Consider the following 11,814-nt stretch of genomic DNA (forward strand, 5'->3'; position numbering starts at 1 on the left):
GTAATCAATTTGTATTCATGAAGGGTAGATCATGCATATCGATGTCCTCTGATTATACGAAGGAGTTGCTGATATACTGCAACAGCGAGAAGGCTTAGTAGGTTGTGTGTACTTGGATTTCAAAAAAAGGCAATTGGCAAAGCGTCACATAATAGACTGAATTGGAAAATGCAACACGTGCATAGAGTTTAAAAAAATAATATATAAAATAAAATAAAAAAACATAACAATTGGAGCATAACAAAAGCGTACCAATTATTGTTTATCATTTTCATTAATTTTCTGGGGTCGAACATAAGTTCAGAGAATTATCTGAAAATGGATTTGTGCCAGTCTCCAAAAAGACATTGAAAGCATGTTCAAATGGAGCTGTATTTGGGTTATGGAATTTAAACACCTTAAAGGGTATTGAACTGTGATTTTTTTTTCTTTTCTTTCTTTCTTTTCTCTTTTTATAATTTTTTACAACAATAGAAGAAAGAAGAAAATGAAATGACATGATTATTCTGCACATTTCTATGTCAGGAACAGTATAAGAGATCAAGGAAGATTTTGTAATTTTCAATTAAAGAGGAACAAGAGATCATAGTAAAAAGTTGAGAGTAAAAAGAGGTGACAGGGATGTAAAGAAGCATAGTTTACGTAATAGGATCATTGAGGATTGGGACATTCCAGAAAACGTATTTGCTAGAAGCATTCATAAATTCAAAAGGTTACATGACTATATAAATATATCAGACAGATCCCTTCATGCGCTCAGCTCTCTTTCAGGTATCTCAAATAACTAGGTAAGAACACCCGTCCCACTCACATCCACATCGACACAGACATACATCAACACCCATACACACAGAAACACCCACACACACACATACAAACACCCCTCACCCTCACCCCTACCCTCATACACAAACACCCCCACCCTCACACCCTCATCCCTACCCCCACCCACCCCCTTCACACCTAACCCAACCCCCCACCCACCCCCATCACACCTAACCCAACCCAACCCCCCACCCCTCCCCCCCTCACACCTAACCCAACCCAACTCCCCTTCCCACCCCCTCCCCCCTCCACACACCCCCCCACACACACTTCCAACTCAGACAACAATATGTTAACGTTCATCTGGTTTAAGTGACTGTGTGTTTGGTTACGGAGCTTACACCTGGAGGTCAAGAGGTAGATGCTGATATTTATAGGATCTCTTAACACGAGATAAGTGCACGTGGGTTTATTTCTGTAACAGGGAGATGGGGATGATTTGCTATATTTATTACAGATATTATCGTTGTTTTTTTTATTTCGCATTATCTTAAGCAGTCATTATTGTTATTATCATTATCATTATGGTCATTGTTATCATTATCATCATGGTCATTGTTATCATTATCATCATGGTCATTGTTATCTTTATTATTATTATCAATATTATCATTATTATCATTTGTTCATTTAGTTAAAATATCATTATCATTATGATTTCTGTTATTGTCATTATTATTATTATTATTATCATGATCATCATCATTACTGTAATTGTTACCGTCGTTATCATTATTCATATCATCATTTTTCACTCGGAAGAAAAATATATTTAAATTCTCGTTTTCAACCCAGGAAAACACTATAATTCCTTTCTGATTAAATCACCGTGTTAAACTTAAAGATATTATAAATGTCTTCAATATAGAGTAAGCTATTAGAAATACGCGATGTTTTTGCATAAGAAAGTTATTATCGTGTCTATATATTATCATATTTGCGTGGATTATAATTTTGTTCAAAGAGATAATCGTTTGATAATTAATTACATATCAACAACCGGCTAAAAGTCTTCGAGTAACACGCTCGTAGCCTAAAGATTCAACAATCAGAACTTATATCTACATAAGAAAAAAAATCGTCAAAGAAACGTCAAAAGAATGATAACGTTGGCAATAACAAAAATAACAATAACGACGGTAACAACAGCAATAATTATAACAGTAATAACAATCATAACAACAATAACAATCATAATAACAACAACAATAGCAATCATAATAACAACAACAATAACAATCATAATAACAACAACAATAACAATCATAATAACAACAAAACAACAACAACAATAATAACAATAATCATAATTTCAGAACAGCAGCCACAATGTCCTCATATCGACAAGGTCCCTATGACACATCACCGCCGACCCTGAAAATGAAATTCTTCGTCTCTCCAAAACACAAGTAGCTGAACGTAAACAAATCCCCTTCGGGTTCCCTAATGGCGCCGTAGAAGCGACCGTTACACCATGCAAAAGACCTCTCTAACACACTTATTTTATGGCGTTTTATCAAGTGCTAACGCTGTTTTCTTTCTTTTTTTTCTTTTTTTTTTTTTATCTCCCAAGGGGTTTTAATGGTCGTCGTCTCTTCTCTCCCTTCTGGTCTTAAAAAAAAGAGGCGCTCGTTCGGTGATTTTCGAAGCTGTTTCGACTCTTTTGATAAGACTTTTGCGTGGAGACTTTGATGGAGTTAAAAAAGGTTCCTGTGATGCGTGTTTCGTGGGAGGAATAAATAGCGAGGTTGTGATTCCTTCTGTAAAACCGTTCTTTTTTTATCGTCTTTTTTTAATGTCGTGTTTGAGGTTTTTATGATTATTTTCTTAATGTAGTGTTTGGGTGTTTTATATCTTTTATGTCGTCTGTCAGTGCTTCTTTGTTTCTGTTTATTTTGTTTTTTTCTTCTGAAGGAGTAGAAGGGAGGAAGACAAAAGGGAGAATTTTGTGTTTTTTATTGTGTTGTTTCTGTTGTTTTTTTTCCCCGTTGGTGTTTGTTTTCTGTTTTATGTGTGGTTCATCTGTTATTTCTGTTTTATTATTGTTATATTGCTATTATCATTATTATCATTCATTATCATCAACATCATTATTCGTTTTTTCATCAGCAACATTTTTATAAAACTTTACTCTCCTTTCCCTCTCTCTCTCTCCTCTTCTCTCCCCTCCCCTTCTCCTCTCCTCTCTTCTCTTCTCTTCCTTTTCCCCTTTCTCTCCCCCTTTCTCTTTCTTTTTCTTTCCCCTCTTTCCCCTTCTCTCTTCCTTCTTTTTTTTTTCCCTTCCCTCCCTCCTTTTTTCCTCTCTCTTTCTCTTTTTTTTTCCTCTTTTATTTTTTCTTCTCTTCTCTTTCTCTCTCTCTCTCTCTTCTTTTTCTCTCTCTCTCTCCTCTCTCTCTCTCTTCTCTCTCTCTCTCTTCTCTTCCTCTCTCCTCCTCCCCTTCCTCTTCCTCCTCTTCCCTTTTCTTTTCACTTTTGTTTTTTCCTTTTCCCTTCTCCATCCTTTTATAGTTCTTCCTCTCACCCTTCCTTTTATTTTCTCTATTCCCTCTCTTCTTCCTCCCATTAATTAAGTTCTTCATTTTCTTTATTTTCTCTCTCCCTTTCCTAATCTCAGTCATTTATTCTCATTTCATTTTTCTTTATTTATTAAGTTCTTCCTTTTCTTTCTCCATTCTTTAAAATCTCGACATCAAAGTCTGTTTCTTCTCCCTCACACCTCCCCTTCCCTCATCTTTTGTCATCACACTCCTCCATCACACTTACTCATCCTTGGCTACTCACCACCCTCATTAAGCCGACGTCTCGTGCGCACAGAGACTCATCCTCAGTCCTTAATTATCACCTCATTATCCTCACACTTTCTTTTTTCTTTTTGTTTTCCCTTCGCACCCTCTTTCGTTCTTCTTCTTCGCCTTAACCCTTGTCGCTCTTACCCACTTCCACCCTCACCCTAGTCTAACCACAAGCCTAAAGCACCCTTCTTCCCTCCCTCTCTCTCTCCCACCCCCACCTCCCCTCTCCCCCTCCACCTCCCCTCTCCTCTCCCCCTTTTGCCTTCCTCTTCCCTCCCTCCTCCCTTTCCCTTCTTCCACCTCCATCTTTTCCCTTTCCCCCTTTCCCCTGCCCCCTATCCCCTTTCCCCTTTACCTTCTTTTCCCCCCTCCCTACCCTCCCCTTCCCCTTCCCCCCCTTCTTCCCCTTCCTTCCTTCCCCTCCCTTCATTTATCCCCTTCCCCCTTCCCCTTTCCCCTTCACTTTTTGCTCCCTTTCCCCCCTTCCCCCTCTTTGCCTCCCCTCCCCCCCCCACTCCCCTCCCTTCCCCCCCTTTTTTTTTTGCCTTCTTTCTTCTTTCTCTTTCTTTGCTGCCTCCTCTTTGCCACTGCCTTCCCCTCCCCCTTTTGTCTTCTTTATGCCTTTTTCCTCTCTCCCTACTTTGCCTTCCCTCTACATCCCAATCCTTTTGCATTCACTTACACCTCCCACACCCATTCCCCTTTGATTCCCTCTCCCCCCTCCCTTCCCCCCACCCCTCCCCTTTTGGCCTGCTTCCCCTTCCCTACCCCACCTTTTGTTTACCTCTACCCCTCCTCTTTTTGCCTTCACTTCCCATCCCCCTTTTTATGCCCTTCCCCTCTCCCCCTCCCCCTTTATTCCTTCCCCTCTCCCTCCCCCTTTTGCCTTCCCCTCTCCCCCTCCCCATTTTGCCTTCCCCTCTCCCCCTCCCCCTTTTTTCCTTCCCCTCTCCCCCTCCCCCTTTTTCCTTCAACTCTCCCCCTCCCCCTCCCCCCTTTATGCCTTCCCTTGTCTCAGCTCGGCCTTACACCTGGGCTACAAGCGACAGGTCACAATACAGGCATGGGACTCATAAATTCAAGTCTCCTGGCGTGTGGACGGAAGGGGGGGGGGGATGGGGGACGGGATGGGTATGGGGGGGGTTGTTTTCATCGTGTATGTATTCGTATCTCCCCCCACATACTCCTTATTCCTCTTACTTAGTGTCTTTTTTGTTTTTTTTTTTTTTTTTTTGTGAGGGGTTTTCTTTGTCCTCTTTATTTCTTTGTTTTTTCTCTTTTTTTATTTATATTTCTTTTTTTTCTTTTTTATCTTTCTTTTCTCTTTATCTCTTTCTCTATTCTAGATATTCAGCTTATTGCTTTCTTTCTATCTATCTCTCTCTTCTCTCTTTCTCTCTTCTCTATCTCTTTTTATCTCGATTCTTCTCTCTTCTATCTTTCTAGCATCTCGTCTCTCTCTTCTATTCTTCTTATCTCTCTCCTTATATCTCGCAGTCTTAATGTCTATCGCTATCTTTTCTTTTTTCTCTCTCTCTCTTTATTTTCTCTCTCTCTCTCTCTCTTTCTTCTCTCTTTTTTTTCCTCTCTCTTTCTCTCTTTCCTCTCTCTCTCTCTTTTCTCTCTCTCTCCCCTCTCTGTTTCTCTTCTCTCTCTTATCTCTACTTTTCTCTTTCTCTCCTCTTCTCTCTCTCTCTCTTTTCTCCTCTTTCTCCCTTTTCTTTCCTCTCTTTCTCTCCTCTCTTTCCCTCTCTCTCTCTCTCCTCTTTCTTTTCTTTTTCTCTCTCTTTCATCTCTTCTCTTTATTCTCTCTCTCTCTCTCTCTCTTTCCTCTCTCTCTCTCTCTCCATCTCTCTCTCTCTTCCCTCTCTTCTCTCTCCCATCTCTCTCTCTCTCTCTCTCTCTCTTCTCTCTCTCTCTCTCTCTCTCTCTCTCTCTTTTCTCTCTCTCTCTCTCTTTTTTTCTCTCTCCTTCTCTCTCTCTCTCTTTCTCCTATCTCTCTCTTTCTCTTCTCTCTCCCTCTCTCTCTCTCTCTCTCTCTCTCTCTCTCTTTCTCTCCGTCTCTATCTCTCTCTTCTCTCTTCTCTCTCTTCTCTCTCTCTCTTCTCTACTCTCTCTCTCTTTCACTCTCTCTTTTCACTCTCTCTCTCTTCTCTCTCTCTCTCTCTTACTTCTCTCTTTCTCTCTCTCTCTCTCTCTCTCTCTCTCTCTCTCTCTCTCTCTCTCTCTCTCTCTCTCTCTCTCTCTCTCTCTCTCTCTCCACCTAATTAATGCCCCTGACACTCAGCAAGCGACAGACGGGCAGACCCCCCCTCCCTCTGTCCTCTTCACCCCCTCCCACTCTTCCCGCTGCCCTCTCCCTTCCCCCACTCCTTACACTACCTTCTCCTATTCTCCCTCTTTCTCTACTCCTTCTCCCTCTTTCTCCTCTCCTTCTCCCTCTTTCTCCTCTCCTTCTCCCTACCTTCTCTCATTCTCCTTCTCTTCCTCTTCTCCCTTCTCCTTCTCCCCTTCTCCCTCTTTCTCTCCTCCTTCTCCCTCTCTCTCCTCTCCTTCTCCCTACCTTCTCTCATTCTCCTTCTCTTCCTCTTCTCCTTTCTCCTTCTGCCTCTCTCCCTCTCTCTCCCTTCTTTCTACCTCTCTACTCTTCGTCTGCCTCTCCCCCTCTCCCCTTCCAATCTCCCCCCCTCTTTCTCCCTACCCTCTCTCTCTCTCCTCCTTCTGGGATTCCCTCTCCCCTCAAACTCCTTCTGCCTTTCTCCCTCTCCCCTTGCCTTCTCTTCCCCCTATACTTTACCCTCCCCTGCCTCTCTCTCCTAATTCTCCCTCTCTTCCCCTTCCTTGTAGGAAACCCTCCCTCCCTCCCTCCCTCTCCCCTGCCTCGCTCTTTCCCCGTCCTTCTGCCCATACCCTTCTTCTGCCGCTCTCCCTCTCCTCTGCCTCACTCTCTCCCCCCTCCTTCACCCTCTCCCTCTCCCCCTCCTTCTCCCTACCCCCTATCCCCTTCTTCTCCCTACCCCCTCTCCCCCTCCTTCTCCCTACCCCCTCTCCCTCTCCCTTCCCCCCCTCTTCTCCCTACTACCCTCTACTACCCTCCCTCCCTCTATCCCTCTTTCTCCTTCCCCCTCTCCCTCTCCCTCTCCCCCTCCTTCTCCCTCCCCCCTCTACCTCCCCTCTCCTCCCTATCCCCTCCTTCTCCCTACCCCCTCTCCCCCTCCTTCTCCCTACCCCCTCTCCCTCTCCCTCTCCCCTCCTTCTCCCTACCCACTCTCCCCCACTCCCCCTTCGTTCTCCCTACCCCCTCTCCCTCTCCCTCTCCCCTCTCCTCCTCCCCCACTCCCCCTCCTTCTCCCTACCCACTCTCCCCCTCCCTATCCCCCCTCCTTCTCCCTCCCCCCCTCCCCCCCTGCCTCGCTCTCGACACCAGCGCACAAGTTCAAAGGAGTTCAAAGACGTTCAAAGGAGTTCAAAGGAGTTCAAAGACGTTCAAAGGAGTTCAAAGGAGTTCAAAGACGTTCAAAGGAGTTCAAAGACGTTCAAAGACGTTCAAAGGAGTTCAAAGACGTTCAAAGACATTCAAAGGAGTTCAAAGACGTCCAAAGACATTCAAAGGAGTTCAAAGACGTTCAAAGGAGTTCAAAGACGTTCAAAGACGTTCAAAGGAGTTCAAAGACGTTCAAAGGAGTTCAAAGGAGTTCAAAGACGTTCAAAGGAGTTCAAAGACGTTCAAAGGAGTTCAAAGACGTTCAAAGGAGTTCAAAGACGTTCAAAGGAGTTCAAAGGAGTTCAAAGGAGTTCAAAGACGTTCAAAGGAGTTCAAAGACGTTCAAAGGAGTTCAAAGACGTTCAAAGGAGTTCAAAGACGTTCAAAGGAGTTCAAAGACGTTCAAAGGGGTTCAAAGACGTTCAAAGGAGTTCTTTTTCAAAGACGTTTAAAGGAGTTCAAAGAAGTTGAAAGGAGTTCAAAGAAGTTCAAAGGAGTTAAAAGGAGTTCAAAGACGTTCAAAGACGTTCAAAGACGTTCAAAGGAGTTCAAAGACGTTCAAAGGAGTTCAAAGACGTTCAAAGGAGTTCAAAGACGTTCAAAGGAGTTCTAAGGAGTTCAAAGGAGTTCAAAGACGTTCAAAGGAGTTCAAAGACGTTCAAAGGAGTTCAAAGGAGTTCAAAGACGTTCAAAGGAGTTCAAAGACGTTCAAAAGAGTTCAAAGACGTTCAAAGGAGTTCAAAGACGTTCAAAGGAGTTCAAAGACGTTCAAAGACGTTCAAAGGAGTTCAAAGACGTTCAAAGGAGTTCAAAGGAGTTCTAAGGAGTTCAAAGGAGTTCAAAGACGTTCAAAGGAGTTCAAAGACGTTCAAAGACGTTCAAAGGAGTTCAAAGACGTTCAAAGGAGTTCAAAGACGTTCAAAGGAGTTCAAAGACGTTCAAAGGAGTTCAAAGACGTTCAAAGGAGTTCAAAGACGTTCAAAGGAGTTCAAAGGAGTTCAAAGACGTTCAAAGGAGTTCAAAGACGTTCAAAGGAGTTCAAAGACGTTCAAAGGAGTTCAAAGGAGTTCAAAGACGTTCAAAGGAGTTCTAAGGAGTTCAAAGGAGTTCAAAGGAGTTCAAAGACGTTCAAAGGAGTTCTAAGGAGTTCAAAGACGTTCAAAGGAGTTCAAAGACGTTCAAAGGAGTTCTAAGGAGTTCAAAGACGTTCAAAGGAGTTCAAAGACGTTCAAAGGAGTTCTATGGAGTTCAAAGACGTTCAAAGGAGTTCAAAGACGTTCAAACACGTTCAAAGGAGTTCAAAGACGTTCAAACACGTTCAAAGGAGTTCAGAGACGTTCAAAGGAGTTCAAAGGAGTTCAAAGACGTTCAAAGGAGTTCAAAGGAGTTCAAAGACGTTCAAAGGAGTTCTAAGGAGTTCAAAGACGTTCAAAGGAGTTCTAAGGAGTTCAAAGACGTTCAAAGGAGTTCAAAGACGTTCAAAGGAGTTCTAAGGAGTTCAAAGACGTTCAAAGGAGTTCAAAGACGTTCAAAGGAGTTCTAAGGAGTTCAAACACGTTCAAAGGAGTTCAAAGACGTTCAAAGACGTTCAAAGGAGTTCAAAGACGTTCAAAGGAGTTCAAAGACGTTCAAAGGAGTTCAAAGACGTTCAAAGGAGTTCAAAGACGTTCAAAGGAGTTCAAAGACGTTCAAAGGAGTTCAAAGACGTTCAAAGGAGTTCAAAGGAGTTCAAAGGAGTTCAAAGGAGTTCAAGGACGTTCAAAGGAGTTCAAAGGAGTTCAAAGAAGTTCAAAGGAGTTCAAAGACGTTCAAAGGAGTTCAAAGACGTTCAAAAGAGTTCAAAGGAGTTCAAAGACGTTCAAAGGAGTTCAAAGACGTTCAAAAGAGTTCAAAGACGTTCAAAGACGTTCAAAGGAGTTCAAAGACGTTCAAAAGAGTTCAAAGGAGTTCAAAGGAGTTCAAAGACGTTCAAAGGAGTTCAAAGACGTTCAAAGGAGTTCAAAGGAGTTCAAAGACGTTCGAAGGAGTTCAAAGACGTTCAAAAGAGTTCAAAGGAGTTCAAAGACGTTCAAAGGAGTTCAAAGACGTTCAAAAGAGTTCAAAGGAGTTCAAAGAAGTTCAAAGGAGTTCAAAGGAGTTCAAGGACGTTCAAAAGAGTTCAAAGGAGTTCAAAGACGTTCAAAGGAGTTCAAAGACGTTCAAAGTAGTTCAAAGGAGTTCAAAGACGTTCAAAGGAGTTCAAAGACGTTCAAAAGAGTTCAAAGGAGTTCAAAGAAGTTCAAAGGAGTTCAAAGACGTTCAAAGGAGTTCAAAGACGTTCAAAGGAGTTCAAAGACGTTCAAAAGAGTTCAAAGGAGTTCAAAGACGTTCAAAGGAGTTCAAAGGAGTTCAAAGACGTTCAAAGGAGTTCAAAGGAGTTCAAAGACGTTCAAAGGAGTTCAAAGACGTTCAAAAGAGTTCAAAGGAGTTCAAAGACGTTCAAAGGAGTTCAAAGACGTTCAAAGGAGTTCAAAGAAGTTCAAAGGAGTTCAAAGACGTTCAAAAGAGTTCAAAGGAGTTCAAAGACGTTCAAAGGAGTTCAAAGACGTTCAAAGAAGTTCAAAGGAGTTCAAAGACGTTCAAAGGAGTTCAAAGACGTTCAAAGGAGTTCAAAGACGTTCAAAAGAGTTCAAAGGAGTTCAAAGACGTTCAAAGGAGTTCAAAGGAGTTCAAAGACGTTCAAAGGAGTTCAAAGGAGTTCAAAGACGTTCAAAGGAGTTCAAAGACGTTCAAAAGAGTTCAAAGGAGTTCAAAGACGTTCAAAGGAGTTCAAAGGAGTTCAAAGACGTTCAAAGGAGTTCAAAGGAGTTCAAAGAAGTTCAAAGGAGTTCAAAGACGTTCAAAGGAGTTCAAAGGAGTTCAAAGACGTTCAAAGGAGTTCAAAGGAGTTCAAAGACGTTCAAAGGAGTTCAAAGACGTTCAAAGGAGTTCAAAGACGTTCAAAGACGTTCAAAGACGTTCAAAGGAGTTCAAAGACGTTCAAAGGAGTTCAAAGACGTTCAAAGACGTTCAAAGGAGTTCAAAGACGTTCAAAGGAGTTCAAAGACGTTCAAAGACGTTCAAAGGAGTTCAAAGACGTTCAAAAGAGTTCAAAGGAGTTCAAAGACGTTCAAAGGAGTTCAAAGACGTTCAAAGGAGTTCAAAGACGTTCAAAGACGTTCAAAGGAGTTCAAAGACGTTCAAAAGAGTTCAAAGGAGTTCAAAGGAGTTCAAAGGAGTTCAAAGACGTTCAAAGGAGTTCAAAGGAGTTCAAAGACGGTCAAAGGAGTTCAAAGGAGTTCAAAGGAGTTCAAAGACGTTTAAAGGAGTTCAAAGACGTTCAAAGGAGTTCAAAGACGTTCAAAGGAGTTCAAAGACGTTCAAAGGAGTTCAAAGACGTTCAAAGGAGTTCAAAGGAGTTCAAAGGAGTTCAAAGAAGTTCAAAGGAGTTCAAAGACGTTCAAAAGAGTTCAAAGGAGTTCAAAGAAGTTCAAAGGAGTTCAAAGGAGTTCAAAGAAGTTCAAAGGAGTTCAAAGACGTTCAAAGGAGTTCAAAGGAGTTCAAAGACGTTCAAAGGAGTTCAAAGGAGTTCAAAGACGTTCAAAGGAGTTCAAAGACGTTCAAAGGAGTTCAAAGGAGTTCAAAGACGTTCAAAGGAGTTCAAAGACGTTCAAAGGAGTTCAAAGGAGTTCGCGGGAAACGTAAACACAACGCTGGCCGTCGGCGAAGGGCAAGCACGTCTCGCCGTCACTTAAATTACGTCGCAACTGCATCTCCTTCCTCTTAACACAAGAGACCGCTCAGGGAATCTTGTTATTGCCCCGCCGTTTGGTTCTCCTGATCGCCGAACCATCTGTGGCCATCTGTGTTTCGTTGTCGGCTGGAGCGTCGCGTGTCTTTTTTGTTTTGTTTTGCTTTTTTTCTTGAAGAAATGGTGGAATGTTTTGGTTTTAATGGAAAGGGAATTTGGTTCGGATTTTTCGTGTTTTTTTTTTTTTTTTATTATTATTCAAAATCAGGCAGGGTTGTATTTTTTTCGGATTATTCTAAGATCAAAGATATTATGATTATAGTCACTATTGTTATTATTACTATTGTTGCTTTTTTTTTTGGCTGCTGCTGTTAATTAATATCACTATCACTATCATTACAATTATCAATATCATCATTATCCCCATAATCATCGTTAATACTAATACCACTACAATGTCCATCATCATTCCATCAAGGAAAATATTATCTTCACCATAAATAAAAATCACACGAGAGTGAAATACCCCCCCCCCCCAAAAAAAAAAAAAAAAAAAAAAAAAAAAAAAAAACGAACGAACACATTAATCATACATTCAATTGATTAATGACTCGTTGAGCCATTACACTATCGAGTAGTCACGAGGAACTATGATGGTCAGTATTGCCTTTGTATCGCCTGTGTTATTGCATCCATCGAGGGCTTCGCTCGGCGTGTGACTTGACCGCAAACACTGACCTTTGACCTCCTTGACAACCAGGTCTTCATCAAACTTCGAGGGTGTGAGAGGGAGAGAGAGTGAGGGGAGGGGGGGGCAGAGGGGTAGGGATATGGGGGGAGGGGGAGAGAAGTGAGGAGAGGGGGGGGCAGAGGGGTAGAGATATGGGGGAGAGGGGAAGGGAAGGGAGGAGAGAAGGAGAGAGAAAGAGGAAGGGAGGGATGAG

General features: G+C 42.2%; 1 protein-coding gene across 1 annotated transcript in view; it reads right to left on the reverse strand.

The window, feature by feature from the left end:
- Positions 1–274: 274 nt before the first annotated feature.
- The window catches only part of LOC122256957 (von Willebrand factor A domain-containing protein 7), a 42,592-nt gene continuing 31,052 nt past the window's right edge, over positions 275–11,814 (reverse strand). The window contains exons 22-24 of the mRNA XM_086551778.1: positions 11,497–11,642; positions 1,167–1,240; positions 275–369 (exon numbers count right to left, since the gene is read on the reverse strand). Of these exons, the coding sequence (XP_086407904.1) occupies positions 275–369; positions 1,167–1,240; positions 11,497–11,642 (315 nt within the window). The remainder of the gene's footprint in view (positions 370–1,166; positions 1,241–11,496; positions 11,643–11,814) is intronic.

Source organism: Penaeus japonicus, unplaced genomic scaffold (assembly GCF_977035675.1).
Source record: "Penaeus japonicus unplaced genomic scaffold, GWHDUDI00000001_assembly GWHDUDI00000025, whole genome shotgun sequence".
Lineage (NCBI taxonomy): Eukaryota > Metazoa > Arthropoda > Malacostraca > Decapoda > Penaeidae > Penaeus > Penaeus japonicus.